The sequence below is a fragment of the Perognathus longimembris genome, chromosome 1, assembly GCF_023159225.1.
Source record: "Perognathus longimembris pacificus isolate PPM17 chromosome 1, ASM2315922v1, whole genome shotgun sequence".
NCBI classification, from domain to species: domain Eukaryota; kingdom Metazoa; phylum Chordata; class Mammalia; order Rodentia; family Heteromyidae; genus Perognathus; species Perognathus longimembris.
The window spans coordinates 13,687,624-13,705,623 of NC_063161.1; the positions used below are offsets into that span (position 1 = coordinate 13,687,624).

Genomic DNA, 18,000 nt, shown 5'->3' on the forward strand with positions numbered 1-18,000 from the left:
TCCCATCTCCCAGTGGCTTGTGGATGCAACAGGTGAAAGGTGAACACATATTATTGAGTGGTGACTACTTATTGTGTCTCCTACAAATTCGTCTCTTGAAGCCCTGCTTCCCATTGTGATGGTGGCTGGAAGTAGGGCCTTGGAATGATTAGGCTTTGGTGAACAGACAAACTGGGCAAGCTACTAAACTCCTTGAGGGCTCAGCACCCTCACTTGAGCTCTCCATATGGTTATTTCCTCCACCTGCTTTTGTGCAGCGTTACCCATTAACCTGTGAGCTTCTGGAGGCTCGGAGGTTCAGTCTCTCTCTCTCTCTCTCTCTCTCTCTCTCTCTCTCTCTCTCTCTCTCTCTCTCTCTCTCTTTCTTTCTCTCTCCCCCCACACACGAAGATGGTTAGAACAATGTCCCATATACACACACATACATACTTACATACATATATTTAGGTCCAGCATATATATATATATATATACATATATATATTAAACACTTAATAAATACTTGATCTTAATAAATTGGTCAGTTCTGGAAGGAACTTTGGAGAAGGAGACAGAGGAGAAAGGCAGTGGGATTGGGGATTGGGAAGCCTCATTAAAAAATAGCCTAAACAGAACTTCTTAGTATTATATGAAAACTACTTGCTTTTTATTTTTTCTGGCCCTGGAATTTGAACTCAGGGACTGAGCACTGTCCCTGAGCTTTTTTTGCTCAAAGCTAGTGCTCTACCAATTGAGCCGCAGCACCACTTCCAGCTTTCTGATGGTCTGTTGGTGATAAAAGTCTCATGTATTTTCCTGTCCAGGCTGGCTTCGAACCATGATCCTCAGATCTCAGCCTCCCGAGTAGCTAGAATTACAGGCATACGAAACTAGTGCCTGGATTCTTGCTTGTTTTTTAAATAAAGGTCTTAAAGTAAGAGAAAAGTGTATTTCCTATATCTCAAATCATTTTCTATCCCCATAGGCCCCCATTAAGAATAAAGATGATGAGTTTGCATTCTCAGAAATCACGCTTGAAAGAGCTGCTATAGCATTTGCTACACAGACGTGTTTCTGGAGCATTGTAAGGCTGAAGCAGCTGATAAGACTTCTCTGGGCTACTATCATGTTTCCTTTTTGGTCCCTTCTATTCTGGGGGTCTCCTATATCATGACTTTGTTCACACAGGAGATTTAACTATTATTAGCTGTCAGCAAATCATCAGCTAGGCTGTTTTTAAAGGAAGATCGTAAATTTCCTGCCCATCCCTAGACTAGAGACTTCCTTGTAACTTTATATCTTAATGAGCTCTAGTCCACTTCACCACACTTGTTTCAAAGCTGGCTGTCCAGGGATAGCAGAAAAATCTGTTCTGCTTTGGATAGCTCTGTCTAGCTCCTGTGCATAGCTCAGGTTGGAATTGATTGTGTGGGAAATGGAAGTTCTTCACGTGAACTTCACATTGTATTAGATGCTACTCAAAGCAAAGCAAAGAACTCACTTCAAATGATGGTCTTATGCTGGATTTGTTGCTACTGTCACAATGACAATTAATTTCAGCAGTAGTCAGGTACGAATGGCTCATACCTGTTATCCTAGCTCAGGAGTCTGGAATCTGAGGCTTGTGGTTTGAAGCTAGCCCTGGCAGAAAAGTGTGTGAGATTTTTATCCCCAGTTAACCACCAAAAAAGCTGGAAATTGAGCTGTGTCTCACATTGTAGAGTGCCAGACTTGAGCAAAAGTCAGGCAAGCATGCAGGACCCTGAGTTTAAGCCCCCAAACTGGTGTGTGTGTGTGTGCACGTGTACACACATACACACACACAGACACACACACACACACTGGTGGGGGGATCATTTTCATCTCAAGTAAAATATCAATTGCTCAAATGTGACTAAAAATTTTCAACTTAAAAATATCTTCGTGTGTCAGTGAGGTAAGAGTTGTACATGTACTTAGGCACTTATGACCAAGCAGCCTAACTTTTACTCAAGGAGAAGCAGGTTCAATTCAAGTTCAAACAACTTGCCTGTGTCAGGATGATATACTCTACCCTCCCTCCCCTGCCCCCATGAGAGTTCACCCCTTATTCTTACTTTTAGAAGATGACATTTTTTTTTTTTTTGGCTAGTCCTGGGGCTTGGACTCAGGGCCTAGCACTGTCCCTGGCTTCTTTTTGCTCAAGGCTAGCCTCTGCCACTTGAGCCACAGCGCCACTTCTGGCCATTTTCTGTATATGTGGTGCTGGGGAATCGAACCCAGGGCCTCATGTATTCGAGGCAAGCACTCTTGCCACTAGGCCATATCCCCAGCCCAGAAGATGACATTTTTTCCTATTGCTTTTCTGTATGTTGCACTTTTAGCACACTGTTCATTGTCATTTTCCCAATCTGAGGAAGACATTATTAGAATCATGTTGCAAAATGGACAGAGGTGTAGAGCCTGCGCATTTGCTGTTGTTTAATAAAAGAAGTGGAAGCCCCATCCGACTCAGTTGAAGGTCACTCCAGGGTTTGGAAATGTCGTTCCTCAGACAAGGATGGATGCCGGTCAGCAGCTCTGAAACGGCCTTGCCCTGGCGGATGAGGAATGAGATAGCAGGACCTTGCTTGTCACTGCTACCAAGGGGGAGAGGTGAAATGCACAACCAACGGGAGGCTTTATCTTCTTCCTGAGCTGCAGGAAGGAAGGCTACTGCGACACTGAGTGCATTTGGAATAGAAGATAAAGGAAAGTCGCCTTTTGCCCCAGTGAGAGGACAACAGAAATCAATGTCAACAGAAAATAATGTCCAGGCCTTGCTTTTTCGCATGTTTTGCCTCTGGCCTCCAGACCTGTCCAAAGGATATGCATGAGCATGCAAAGAATCCTTTTAGCTGCTTCTCATCCTAAGATGACCCTTGCCCACAGTTGCCTGCTTTGAGTGCACAATAGCAAGAACTCTGCTATTGATTGTGAATCCTGTCTGCCTGCGATGTTTAAGAAGTTACTTGCTGTTAGAAAAAGAATCCAGAGAAAGAGGGCTATTTTATTTGCTTTTGATGATCAGAGATCGGTTTTGATTATGATTTACTCATTTATTGATTCATATTGATTTATCCAGTGCTTTTTTTTTTTTTTTTGCAAGTCCTGGGCTTTGAACTCAGGGCCTGAGCATTATCTCTGTCTTCTTTTTGCTCAAAGCTAGCACTCTGCCACTTGAGCCACAGCACCACTTCTTGCCCTTTTCTATATATGTGGTGCTGGGGAATCGAACCCAGGGCTTCATGTATATGAGGCAAGCACTCTTGCCACTAGGCTATATTCCTAGCCCCTGCCAAATCCTTTTATTTTAATGCCCAGAACGATATCTGAAAATCTCCCTATAGTTTTATAAAGTAGAACTCAGTGACCCCCTCACTTGACAGATGAGGTTTAAGCAGGAAGCCATTTTCCCAGACTAGTAGAAGATCTAAATTCACACCAAATCTTTTGGTTACTGGCTCGGTCTTCTTTCGCTCTGCTGGCTGTGACCTGCTGTCCATTCTATTCGACCAGTCAACTTTTGTAATGCATCTTAGACAAAGTCTTTTCCTGTCTACCCAGTGTCTGATAAATAACATAGAAGCAGATTAAGTTTTTCTGGCCAGAAAGAAGAAAGCAAATCTAAAAGTTCTTTCTGTTCTATTGAGATGTCTCTAGGAGCTAGAGATAGTGATAGTCCCATCTGATCCAAAAGCAATCCTTGAAATCTGAAAGTGCAGGGTAATTGCTTTAAAATCTTTTAAAATTATTTTTAAGTAGTTGTACAAAGGGGCTTCAATTCAGCCTGCTCGTTTATGAGTATAATACTTCGTGTCTGAATCCCTGATGTCATGGACTAAACTCTTAAGAAATACGTGTTATTAACACGCTGGGTGAAAGCTGTCATGGAACAGTTCACAGAGAGAAAAGCCAAGAGAATAAACCCCAAATCTTGATCCTGCACAGCAAGGAACATACTCTAGATAGAGACTGGAAGGTTGAAGGGACCATCGAAGGAGCAATTACAAAGACATGTAGAGGATCTCTCTTTCTCTCTCTGTGTCTGTCTCTCTCTCTGTCTGTCTGTCTCTCTCTCTCTCTCATACACTCACACACATTGTTTTCTGTTGTTGGTTTTTTGTTTTTGTTTTGGCCAGTCCTGGGCCTTGGACTCAGGGCCTGAGCACCATCCCTGGGTTCTTCCCGCTCAAGGGAGCCACAGCACCACTTCTTGCCCTTTTCTATATATGTGGTGCTGGGGAATCGAACCCAGGGCTTCATGTATATGAGGCAAGCACTCTTGCCACTAGGCCATATTCCCAGCCCCCTGTTGTTGTTTTTTGATAAGCTCTACTTTAAGCAGTGAAATGATGCAGAAGGGGAGCAAGCAGCCTTTGGTGCTGGGCACCAATTTGAACTCACAATCACTTACCATCCTTAAATGAAATTGGCAAGAAATCATCTTTGACTATCTGATAACCGATAACATAGATAACTGTCCAACTCAAAGATTTGTTTTAAGCATTATATCACATAATCAAAAGCCAAGCACTTCTCAAGGAACTGTGTCAGTAGTGTTGAACAAATGGAAATTAGTAGATTATTGAATTGTTACTTAAGATGGAAAACAAAGCAAGCCAAACAGAAGGCACACTCTACATACAAGGCATGCTCAACTATTTAGAAGTAATATGGGAAAAATCCACTAAAATTAAAACAAGCCAAAACAATGTAGGGTTCTTATATATAACAGAATATGAGTCAACATTTTTCTTACTAGCTTTCTAAACTCTGTACAATTTGCCCTATGTTACTTATAAAAACCAACAAAACAAAATCCAACTCATTTCTCCTTTTATGTGGATCCTAAGGAGATGTTTTTATTATATCTTAGAAGATAGGGAACAAGTGGTAAATGCATCAATTAAAAATGTATCCACCAGGGCTGGGGATATAGCCTAGTGGCAAGAGTGCCTGCCTCGGATACACGAGGCCCTAGGTTCGATTCCCCAGCACCACATATACAGAAAACGGCCAGAAGCGGCGCTGTGGCTCAAGTGGCAGAGTGCTAGCCTTGAGCTGGAAGAAGCCAGGGACAGTGCTCAGGCCCTGAGTCCAAGGCCCAGGACTGGCAAAAAAAAAAAAATAAATAAAATAAAAAAATAAAAAAAAATGTATCCACCAAAAAGGAGGAGGAGGAATTTCACACCGTTTGCTTAACATGGCAAATATCAACATCTGTAATCAGTTTCAGCTAAGGAATGTTATGCATGACCACAGAAGTCTAAGTTGCTCATCAACTGAAACTCTGCTGTGGTTGTTCTTTGAGTGTAATAGGTTAGAATTAGTTTATATATATGTACACTTAATACAGTTCCTTTACATTAAAGTATCTTCAGTTCAACATGATAGAGCTTATTTACTCCATCCTAAGATTTAATTATTTAGATATAATAAAATTTCTTCTTAAAGAAGTTTTTTTGGGGGGGAGGGAGGCAGAATCTTAAATGCCCAAAATTCTTCCTTGGCCAATTAGCTCTTTTTTCTTTTTCTTAAAATTGAACATCCTTCCAATTCCTCTTTTCTGGTTTAGAAAAGAGAGAAGATTTGTAGGGGAATGAAACAGATTTCTTTATAAAAATGGACAGGGCAAGAGGATTTTCTGTTTTTCTACAGATAGACTGACATAGAAATTTCTAGAGACTGTTCCTTTTGGTCTAGTTTTATTCGACTTTCTTCATCTCACATGTCTGTTACATGGGGTGTGAAGGAGGAAAGTTTAAAGCATAGCACTACTTACCCTCGCAGTCCGGGCCCCAATGTCCTGGACAACACTGAGGTTGGAGGTAGTTCTTTCTACAAATATGGCGGCACCCAGGCAAAAACAGAGAGTATGCTCTGAGCTCATAGGTGTACCTTGTGGGAGGAAAGAGAGGACGTTAAACCCATCAGGATCCTAGCAGTGAAGTTAACTCCAGGTGGCGAGATTGCTCTAGGTTTGTATATTACCTCTATTTTAAACATAGTGATTAATCACAATTGTCTCTCTAGGTAATAAAACTTAATCAACAAGTTATTATTGTATTATTATTATTTTCGATTTTGATCTGTGCTGTTCCTGTGCCTGGGAACTTTCCCTGAGCTCTTTTTTGTTCAAGGCTAGCACTCTACCACTTGAACCACAGCTCCACTTCCAGGTTTTTGGCAGATAATTAGAGATCAGAGTTGCGTAGAATTCCCTGCCTGGATTGTTTTGAACCCTGATCCTCAGCTCTCAGCCTCCTGGATAGATAGGATTATATGTGTGAGCCACTAGTGCCTGGGGAATCACAAATTCTTTTTAATTGCTCTAAATGGAGAAAAAAAAAAACTTGAGAATCTATGAACACAGGATTGGAAGGACCACAAGTGGAATTGGGAGTGAAGTTAGTAGATGAAATAAATGATTAGATCTTGACACATGTCAGAGATGGGCCTCAGACTGCTCACAGTATCTAGTACCTAGTGCAACAAGGGAAAGAAAAGACAATGTAACAATCAACACAATTTTCAACCAAAATATTCTTTCTTTTTCTCTTCTTCCCTTTCTCCTCCTCTTCTCCTCCTCCTCCTCCTCTTCATCCTCCTCCTCCTCCTCCCCTTCCTCCTCCTCCTCCTCCTCCCCTTCCTCCTCCTCCTCCTACTCTTCCTCCTCCTCCTCCTCCTCCCCTTCCTCCTCCTCCTCCTACTCTTCCTCCTCCTCCTCCTCCTCCTCCTCCTCCTCCTCTTCCTTCTTCTCCTCTTCTTCTCTTCCTCCTCCTCTTCTCTTCCTCTTCCTCCTCCCCTTCTTCCTCCTCCTCCCCTTCCTCCTCCTCCTCCCCTTCCTCCTCCTCCTTCTCCCCCCCTTCCTCCTCCTCCTCCTCTTCCTCCTCCTCCCCATCCTCCTCCTCCTCCTCCTCCTCCTCCTCCTCCTCCTCCTCCTCCTCCTCCTCCTCCTCCTCCTCCTCCTCCTCCTCTTTCGTCTCCTCCTCTTTCGTCTCCTTCTCTCCCCCTTCTTTTTTTCCAGTCCTGGAGTTTGAACTCAGGGCCTCACCTTGCTAAGCAGGTACTCAACTGCTGAGTCACACCTCCAGCCCTGTTTTTTGCTGGTTATTTTAAAGATAGAGTTTAATTTTCTGCCTAGGATCATGGCTGGATTGCTGTCAGCTTATTTTAAGTTTCCAGTAGTTGCCAGGGTAACATGTGTGTTTTACCCTATCTATCAACCCTCTTTTGAGATAGAGTCTCCCAACTTTCGGCATAGGCTGGCCTGGAAACTCGATCATCACAATCTCAGCCTCCCATGTCTCAGCCTCCCAAGTATCTAGGATTGCAGGTGGGAAGCTCTGGCACCTGCTACCATGCTGAAGTTCTTTGTTTTTTTCTTTTTCTTTCTTTTCTTTTTTTGTTGTTGGTCATAGGACTTGAACTCATGGCCTGGGAACTGTCCCTGAGCTTTTCTGCGCTACTTAAGGCTAGCAGTGCCCTACCACTTTGAGCCACAGCTCCACTTCCTTTTTTTTTTTTTTTTTTCTAGAGGCTATTTGGAGACAAGAGTCTCAAGAGTTTTCTGCCTGGGCTGGTTTTGAACTGAGATCCTCCAGATCTCAGCCTTCTGAGTAGCTAGGATTACAGGAACGAGCCACCAGTGCCTGGCTCTGAAATTCTTTTATTCTCTTTCTTTGCTTTCAAATTGTTGTCAAGGAGCCTCAGCTTATTAGACTCATGGCTTTTTTTTTGACATTCAGACTAGAAACCTTGCCAAATGAAACAGAAACCAAATTTTCAAAGTAAAGAAGAGAAAGAGGAAGCGTGAATGATATGTGAAATGCAATGCAATCAGTTTTGTATTAAGATGTAGATTAATAGTAGTAGCAAATGCTGTAGACTAAAGTTTGTAAATCTTGCACTAGCCCAGTGTAGGCTCAATGTATTCTTAGAGAAAAATCAAGGGAATGATTTGCACAAGTTTTTGGAGTCACAAGAGCGCCAAGGATTAGATACACTTATTATTATTGTATTTTTATAATGAGTACCTGCAATCACGAACACCCACAGAGTTGTTGGTAATCTTAGTGTAACCATCCGGGCACTTGATTCTCAAATTGAGCCCGCAGGATTGGCACTCTGTCCTAATGGTTAGAACAGCTTCTTTATCACATCTTTTTGCCTGTTGGAACATAACAAAGAATATCAATTCTCTTTACCAGAGTCTTGCACAATCTGTCTTGGTCAATTAAAAAAATTATCTTCAAGTAGCCAAGGAGGTGACATCTCAATTAGTGTCACCTCTTTTAACATTCTCACAGATCAATTTTGTTTTTGGCTCCATTTCCATAGAATGTCAGAGACCGCAATGAGGTTGATTAGTAATGACTGCCTCCCTGTTTTCAACCTATCTGGTAGAGAGTTGGGATTGATGAGTAATGTCTGCTCTGTCATAGGAGAAGAAAGAGTGCTATTTGTACGATATATGTGTCACCCTCATCTGTATGTCATTACTCATTCTACCCAAAGAACCCAAAATACATTGTGCCATATGTGCCTCAAATAGGAAATTGCTAATATAGGTTATATAAGACCATGCAGTCATAAGTCATTAGACCTTGAGGATAATCTTTCAGAATTAATTCAGTAGGAACATTGGCTGCAGGACCAGCCTTGTGCCCAGTTGTGGAGGACACAGCTCCTATTCCAGAGACACCTGCAATACTTAGATGATCATCTACCTAGAAGTAGGCTGCATAGCACCAGGGATCTTTTTCTGTGCTGCCCTGGCTGTAGCCTCCCCCCTAGAAGACTGTCTGAAGCCTACTGGTGCCCATGAGTACTGGGTGATGGAATGAATAATTTGGGGCACAGTTATTTGGCAACCTGGGGTGGCAGAGAATGAACTGCTAATGTGAGTGAACCTGATTTATTCTGGCCAGGCTTTCACAAGCTCCTGTTGCTCCTGATGTTGCAACGGACAGAGTTCCTTCTCTTTCTTGAGTTTCCTTCATCTCTCCAGAAAGCTGGTCATAAAGCAGCTTTGTACAAGGTATACAGACTGAACTTGAGAGTTGAAGGACCAGAGTCTGGAGTCAATTTTTATTTCTTACCAAGTATGCAGTGCCTGTGTGTGTGTGTATGTTTGTGTGTGCACGCACACTGCACAAAACTTGAACTGGAGGCTTGAGCACTGTCCCTTAGCTTTTTCACTCATGGATAATACTATACCACTTGAGCCACATTTCTGCTTCTGGCTTTTTGGTGGCTTATTGGAGATAAGCATCCAATGGATTTTCTTGCCTGGGCTGGCTTAGAACTGTGATCCTTAGATCTCAGCCTGAGTAGCTAGGATTATAGGCATGAGCCACCGGTGCCTGACTAAGAATGCAATTTGAAGGGACTCTTGCCTTTTGCCATCACTGTAAAGAGGGAGATATCAATAGAAAGAGGGAGATGATGCTCAAAGCATTGGACTTTTGATGATGTAACAGGTACAAATTGCCTGGTTCAGTATCTGGAGTAGCACAGCAGAGTATGCTGGCTCCTGAAATCTTCTCTCTCCAACCTCCATGCTTCCCCTGTTGCTAATCCCACAGGAATGTTCTCTCCCTTCCCCTTGGATACCGGGCCCATATCCTCCATTTCCCTGCTTAGTACCATCCCTTCCATACTCATCAGGCTTCATTTGCCCAAGCTCTACCCTTCCCCTGATTGGGGCAGTGTGAACTTTTGCTCTACAAGGAGAAGACCCTTTGGGGAGAGGGCTGTATCTCCTATGGGTCTCCTATACTCCACAACTCATCCCACCGGCCAGCACTGGTTAGGCACAATGGAAATGCCATCAATGCTTCTAGGCTGATGGCAGTATATAAAGTCTGCCTGAGAAGCAACCTTACATTTACAGGACAATTTATGATTATGCACACTTCCAAAGGCATTGCTTTACTTGGCTGTCACAGCTTTAGAGATAGTTAGGGCATTATCCTCATTTTTGGAGTTGGGTAAGGGGAAAGGGTGCAGAGGCTTGTCAAAGATCATATGATAGTTGATGTTCCTTTTCCTCCACATTTGTCATTAATGTATAGTGTATAATGCAGAGGTTTGTAAGGTAGGTGATATTTTCATGAATACATATAATATAGTTTGATCATATTTACTCCATCATTTATTCTTCCTTATCCCCTCTCCTTCACCCTCATTAAAAAATCTTCCTTGCCATTTTAAAAATGGATTTCGCTAGGACTTTTTCATACATGTATTCAGTAATTACTGTCTTCTGGTTCCTTAATTGGCTCTTTCTCTTCCCTGCTTCCAAGTGGAATAAAGAAAATGAAAATCTCTGCTTTAAAAAATGGAATCTTCCAATTGGAGATTATTATGAATTCAAATACACCTGGAATGGTCCTTATGGAATAATAAAGAAAAGTTACAATTATGTATAGCTTGTATTAACCCCTTTTTTAGTTGCCTCAACACCTGCTTGTTTTTATGTTATTCATGTATTTTTCTTTAAATATTTATTGGGCCTTTATGATAGGCAAAGCATTATCCTAGACTTGTGCTTAGCTCTTTCAATCAGCTATGGTATTTCACTCTTTTCTTGGCAGAGCTGAGGACCAAACTCAGGGCCTTGCACTTGCTAGGCAAGTGTTCTTCCACTGTGCTAAAGCCCCAACCCCTAGTTGTTTTATTTATTTTTTAAACTTATTGTCAAAGTGACGTACAGAGGGGTTACAGTTTCATACATATGGCAGTGAGTTCATTTCTTATCCACCTTGTTACCACTTCCCTCATTTTTATCCAACCTTCCCACTCTCCATGAGTTATACAGTTGGTTTACAGCATATAGTTTTATAAGTATTGCTGTTGCATTGGATCATCTTTTATCCTTTGTCTCTCCACTTTGATGTTCCCCTTCCCTTCCCTAGTTCTAATAAACGCATATACAATACCCAAGGTACCAAAATCAGCTACATTGATACCAGGGGTAAAAAGCTGGGGAAGAAAGACAAAAGAAAAAGGCATAATCTCACATGGTATGTTGAAAATAACAAAAACAATGATCAACCACTTATTTCTACAACTTGGAGCTCATTTCACTTAGCATCATCCTATGTGTTCATATGTACATAGCTATTGAGCTATTGTGATCTTCTGCCCAAAAGGCTTTTGAACACAGCATGAAGATGAGCAGCAGCAACAACACAAAGCACTCCTGGAAGTTTCATCTTACCTGTCCTGGGCTTTCAGTCTGGGAGTTGGAAATGTGCACAAGCCATCCAAGAAGAAACAGTCGGAAGTGCCACAGCATGTCCAGGAATTGTCTGCTCCTTCTCCTGGCCAGGTACCTGTCAGAACAATTTGGCTTTGGTGGAATTCTTTCTCATTTCAGTGTTTTCCTTTTCAATCTTCACCTTTCCCTTTCCTAGACAGAATGAGAAGATACATGGGATCTGCCGTTAGGTGGGAAAAATGGCAGATTCAGAATCTTCTGCAGATGGGTCAGTCTGTCCTGTATATATGGCCTGGCTGAATGACAGGATTTCCTGGAGGGCCCAGGGCAGAGGCTGGACCTGGGATTTCTACGCCCTGTGAAGTGCCCGGGGCCGGTGGCTCTGCCCACTCCATTGAGGGGCCTGCCTGTTCTCTCTTTGTCCTTTCCAAACCACCACATGGATTATCCTAGGCCTTTCTGTATAAATGCCAAGGTCTAAGTTAGTTGTCAAGGGGTGCTTGTAGGAGGACCCAGACATGGAGGGAATGGCACAGAGGCTCGGTCCAGGTCTTGTGTGGTTGTCAGCTCCACTACGCGTGGACAGCTGGGTTTTCAGCGCATCTGTCTTCTCCTCCAGGTATCTCTAGTAGCAAGTCATGGCGCTGCAGGTCTGATCCAGCCTTTCACAGCTCTGTCTAACATCAACACTGCCAGGAAGACTTCCTGCCCTGTTCGTCCCAGACTTTTACATACAGTCCCATGAAACCCCAGTCATACCTGTTCCAGTCCATCTGTCTGTCTGTCTGTCTCCCATCCTCAACTGTGAATCCCTTGAGGGTAGAAGTGGAGTCTTTACCTGTTCTGTATCCCACACCATTTTCTGAAAACCATCCCATGACTGTCACTTTTCTAAACCTCTCTATGGGTCTGTTTGATCTTTGAAGCACTGGGTGGAATAATGAGGATCATTCTCCTCAGTTTACACATGAGGAAACTGAGGCAGAAAGGTTAAGTGACTTACTCTAATCACAAAGCTAGATGGCAAATATGCAATTCGAATCATGGTTCCAGAGCTGGCACTGCTCACCCCAGACCTATGCTGCTGAAAACAGTCAATAACTTAGGAACAAATAAATAGTAGTCCTATTAGACATCATGAGGGAAAGGGGCAACATCTGGGCTTTTGAACAAATGGCTACAGGAGGGAAACTGGGAGACTCATGCCATCCCTGATACTATAGTTTTAGTTAAATGCTTCTTCTCTCTCCCTTTCTTTCTCTTCTTTTTTCTCATGTGCATGCATGCATGCACACACACACATGTGCACCTAGCCATGCTGGCTTGAACTGTGATCTGCAGATCTGCAGCCTCTTAAGTAGCTAGGATTGATTACAGGTGTGAGCCACCAGTGCCCAGCCTAGGTCTTTTCTTTCTGAAGAATGGGAACAAGTGTTTGGGGCTTGGAATGAGCTCAATACCAGATGGAATAATGAAAGAAACCCATGCTGCCATAGTTCACCATAGTCTAGGGAGATGATGGCCAGGGGATTTGGAGAGCCTTGTCGTTTGCTTTATTTTGGATTAAGCATGCTCATTAGGCTAGCCGAGGTCCTGCAAAGCAACCTAACAAAATCAACTAAACACAGATCAATCTTGAGGTGGTAATTCCCCAGTTGTCTGAGACCAAGGGCTACTTTTGCTTTCTGCACATTCACATCAGCAGGCTCTGGATCTGATCGTGTGGTGGGTTCTGTGAGGGGAAAACTGCCTTAGACTCCATCAGGGAGGCTGTTCTATTTTTAAATTTCCAGGAAGTACAAGTTGGCCTGTCTAGGACCTGTAGGCGAACTTCAGCCCTTATCTAGAAAGTTCTTGCAGTTCATGTGACGTAGTTTAGAGATGGGCTGCAGAGCTGGGCCATTTGATTGTGTTTCTGGCAGCCTCTTTTGCTTACTGGCAACAGAGATCCTTTGGGTTGGTCTCAATCCTTACCATCCTGTCCCCTTCCTGTGCCTGAGATCGCCAGGTAGAGCACAGAGAAGGGGCCCTCACCTAGTGGGCGTTCAGATGCTCTTGACTGTTATTAGTGGACACCATGCAAAAGTGACAGACAATGGCTGCCCAGACTTCCACCTTTTCCTGTTGTCTCTCTGGGTGACCCTGGATTTCCCCTGTCTTGGGTTGTCACAATTATGCTGATCTGTGTGTCCCTTATTAGGAAGTGTGTCACATTCCTTTCAGCAGATTGTTGTAATCTCTGCGCCTGTGAAGGTTTACATTGTCATTACTTCCCAGGCAGTTAGCTCCCTTCCACGTCACTGGGATTCCCCTCCCCCCCCCACCCCCGAACCTCCGGTCATGGGGCTTGAACTCACGCCTAGATATGGTCCCTGGGCTTTTTTCTCCCCTCAAGGCCAGTGTTCTACCACTTTGAGCCGCAGCTCCACTTCCGGCTTTTTTGGGGTAGTTAACTGGAGACAAGAGTCTCATGGCCTTTCCTGCCAGGCCTGGCTTCACACCGTGATTCTCAGATCTCAGCCTCCTAAGGAGCTAGGATCCTCACAGGTGTGAGTCACCGGTGCCTGGCCCACATCATCTTTGTAGACCTGGGGATGGCACCCCCCTTTCACCCTGCATTCTCTCCTGTTCCTCCTTATGTCTTCCTTGATGGCCACTCACCCTTCAGCACCCAGGCCTCCATGTGACGTAGTGAGAGGGTGCAGTTTCCTGCTGGGTGGTGGAGTGGAATCTCAGAGGACTCTTTTCATGTTGGAGAAAAGAAAGATCATCAAGCTGGAGGGTGAGAGACTCCTCTGGTAACTGCGGTTATTGGTTCTGATGGCCAGTGTTTAATTGTTTAGGTGTCTTTGTTCCATAGTTATTGAATCTGAAGTCTTCAGTTACTTTGGTTCTTCTGGAGCTTGGGAGATATGAATGAAAAAAGATAATTCTTAACCAGAAAAACTAACCTCTGATTCTCAATTTCTGGACTTTTGCCTCCCCTTGCAAAGTAAAAGACATTGTTCATTCCCATGCGGGTAAGATTAGACTGATCCTGCTTCATAAGAATAACTCTAGCCACCAGTGTCCTGGCTCAGTTATTGATTTCATTAAAAATTAAAGGATTTATATAAAAACAATTGCATATTAAAAATAGCCTCCAGCTGTGCACCTGTGGCTCATGCCTGTAATCCTAGCACCTCAGGAGGTTGAGATCTGAAGATCAAAGTTCAAAACTAGCCTGCACTAACAAATCCACGAGACTCCTATCTCCAAAAATAAAAACAGACTCCATCAGGAGAGAGGGATTTTTCTGCCCTACGGTGAAGATTTCTTGCTGGAACAGACATTTCCAGTGGAATTGTTTTATTAAACAAATAGCTTTTTTTTTTTGTCAAAGTGAAGTACAGAGGGGCTACAGATTCATATGTAAGGCAGTGAGTACGTTTCTTGTTCAACTTGTTACCTCCTCCCTCATTTTCTTTCACTTCCCCCTCCCCCCTTTCCTCTCCCCTATGAGTTGTACAGTTTGGGGTTAGGCTCTTCTGGGCATTCTTTTTGTTGATTTATTAGGAAGAAATCTTGGTACCCAAAACATCCAGACAAGCATTTAACACATTTTCTTCTCTCCTTCATATCTTATTATAACTGAGACAACCTGATAGCTATTTATAGCACAATTGTGAAAGGGAATTTACATTTTTCTTCTTCATAGATCTCTTTTATGTACTAATCTGCAGAGTGATGTCACATTCCTGTTTTCTTTGCTCTTCTCTCTCTTCTGCTTTGGATAAGAAAATCTTGTCTCTTTTGAGATCAAAGGCCATGTCAAACTAAACCAAAAATAGTGTATAGTTTATATAGTATATAGTTTTAAAATAGCCTTGGTTTTTAAAAACTGACATTAAGAAGACATTTTAATGTCTTCTAGTGAAATAAACTTAATTTAATTTTTTTGTCACTCATTGGGCTTAAAGTCAGGGCCTGGATGTTGTTTCTGAGCTTGTTTGCTCATGGCTAGTGCTCTACCACTTTGAGCCACAGCTTTGTTTCTGGCTCTAGGTAAGAGTCTCATGGACTTTCCTGTCCAGGCTAGTTTCAAACTGTGATCTTCAGATCTCAGCCTCCTGAGCACCTAGGACTATAGGTGTGAGTCACCAGCACTCAGCTTAAATAATATTGATTTGGCTTGCATTGTATGAGTGGCTGTGCTACAGGCCTTTCTTTAATTGTGTAGTCCAGGTCATAGCTAACAGCATGATTTGTTTCCTTACATGTTTTCACATGAAACATTTTTCCATGTATTTAGTCAACAAACATTTATAGACTTGCAGGCAACATTCTGGTTTCTGAAAACAAAGGTAGTTATAACGCCTTGTGTGCATTATAAATTCTAGCCTACGTTTGTCTGTATTTCCCCGTGTAACTACTATTATTGCTTTGTGTAATAGTATGGGCAAGGAGTACTGTCTGGATTTGGTAGGTATGAAAATGGAGGCATCAATGAAACAAGTGATTTCTTCAGCCTGAATAAATGCTAAAAAGGCCCTTAGCCCAGAGCCATGTTTCTCCAGGACCATTCTGAGGAGTCATTACAGTGGGAATCAGATGGGGTGGGTTTGGATGGGAATGTTGGTGTTTCTAGGTAGGACGCACATCAAGACTGAGGCTCTGCCTCTCTCAGATGCTGAGGAGGCTGAAAGCGCCATTGAGCGGAAGTGCCTGCCTTGGCCTCGCACGCCCTGTCTCATACCTCTGCACTGTGCTTTTCAAGGGTAAATAAATGACTCCGAGGCTGACAGGGAGCAGGACTTTCTGCACACTCATCAGATCGTGGCTTTGCAGGAGCCAGCTTTCTTTAGCGGGGGACACTTCCAAGCACATATGCCCCTGTCCCCAAGGCCCGTCCCTTTTCCTCTGCTAGTGTAAATCTTTCCACACAGCAAGCTTCCGTGTGTGTGTGTGTGTGTGTGTGTGTGTGTGTGTGTGTGTGACTTTTGTTTTCCATTTTTGTGGAAACCAGTCAGCAAGTCCTGCTGTAGCCAAAATTGCAAAGTAGGCAGAGTTTCTCTCAGGCGCCGCACCCCCCCCCCATTCCTTCAGTCAATCAATCAATAATTATAGGGTGATCACCACTCCCTGGATACATTTCTGCTTAGGATGTTATTTGATGGCAGGCAAAGATTAATCTCTTAGTCCTTGTGTGGGCTTGGTGAGCATTTGTCCACTTCGTTGCTGGAGAGTGACTGTTGTTTTTTCTCTTCTCATCAACAGCATCTGAAGTTGTATTGACACTACCTTCAACTTCATGAATCCAGACACTTCCCTCTCCCCACTACTCTTCCTTGGATGACATCTCCACAAGCTCTTGCAGATATCAGCATAGTTGCATCCTTCTTAGTCTTCTTCTTTTCATTTTTTTCTTTTACCTCCTACAACTCATTGTATAAACAGTCCTGAAGAGTTCTCTCTTGAAGGTACAAGACCCAGGGTTCCCAGCTTAAAACCACTGTGGTTTGGATGGACCTATTGCTGTGCTTCTGGGTTCTCCTTGGCCTGTCTAGAATCCACTTTGCTATGTACTTCCTCCCTCCGTTCTGTGTCTCTGCCTTCCCAATGTTAGTTTCCATTCTTGGCAATCTTCAAGCGGTTCCCTCTGCGTACACGGCTCTTCTCTTTGATTTGTACCTGATTGAGTTCCCGCTCCTCTCATCTGTTTTGTTTCAGTGTCACCTTACAGAGTGGCCATCCTAGATCCCTAAGCTGGTGAGATGTGAAAATGAAGCTACTGTATTGCACCCCCTTATTTTAGTTCCCCACATAGCACTTTATTTAACGAAGAAGTAATAGCATCTCATTTGTACCATCTCTCTTTCCCTCTACTGAAATGTTGGGTCCAGGAGAACACTTCCCCACAGACGCTACCCCAGAGCCTAGGATGCCTGATGTGTGATAGTACATTGCACACCAGTTTGCAGGCATTTTGGATACCCTTCTCTAAGGAGCGCCCTTTATAAATCAGAACATCAAAGCAAGCAGAGAGCTGCAAACGGGTTGACAGCTTGTGGGGATGGAGTGAAAAATGAAATGCAAGGGGCTGGGAATAGGGTCTAGTGGCAAGAGTGCTTGCCTTGTATACACGAAGCCCTAGGTTTGATTCCTCAGCACCACATATATAGAAAAAGCCAGAAGTGGCGCTGTGGCTCACATTGGCAGAGTGTTAGCCTTGAGCAAAAAGAAGCCAGGGACAGTGCTCAAGCCTTGAGTTCAAGCCCCAGAACTGGCAAAAGAAAAAGAAAAAAGAAAGAAAATGCAAAGCCCCGTGTTAAAATCTTATTAAAAATTTCAAGGGGCATGATAAATTATATAGGACTGTAGACATTCACACACTGAGGCCAAAGGAGGATATGCATAGGAGTGGTGGATAAAGGCTCCGTAGTAGAGACAATCATATAAAATAATATTTTATGACATGAACTCCAAGAAAAGGAAACAGGAGACATTGTTTTTAGTTGCCATTGTTAGTGCTTTTGTTTTCTTTTCCTTTTGTCCTGTTTGTTGATTTGTATTTGGGAGGGCAAGGGAGGGCACTTTTTCCACAGAAAAAGTGGAACAAGGGTGAACAAATACAACAGTGGATCTCACTAGAACCTCTGTGGAAAATGAACTGTACATTTTGTGGGTGGGGATGGGAGGGAAAAACTGGGAGAGAGTGAGGGAAGGGGGACATGGTTCAAAGAAATGTACTCATTACCTGATTCACGTAACTGTAACCTCTATGTCTATCCACTCTA

The 18,000-nt window shown here is 43.2% G+C and overlaps 1 protein-coding gene across 2 annotated transcripts in view; it reads right to left on the minus strand.

The window, feature by feature from the left end:
- Stab2 (stabilin 2) overlaps nucleotides 1-11,976 on the minus strand; it is a 128,218-nt gene extending 116,242 nt beyond the window's left edge. For both annotated transcript variants that reach the window (XM_048357037.1, XM_048357027.1), the window contains exons 1-3: nucleotides 11,225-11,976; nucleotides 8,037-8,170; nucleotides 5,783-5,898 (exon numbers count right to left, since the gene is read on the minus strand). In XM_048357037.1, coding sequence (XP_048212994.1) covers nucleotides 5,783-5,898; nucleotides 8,037-8,170; nucleotides 11,225-11,302 — 328 coding nt within the window. In that variant the 5' untranslated portion in view covers nucleotides 11,303-11,976. The remainder of the gene's footprint in view (nucleotides 1-5,782; nucleotides 5,899-8,036; nucleotides 8,171-11,224) is intronic.
- Between the last annotated feature and the right edge of the window lie 6,024 nt (nucleotides 11,977-18,000).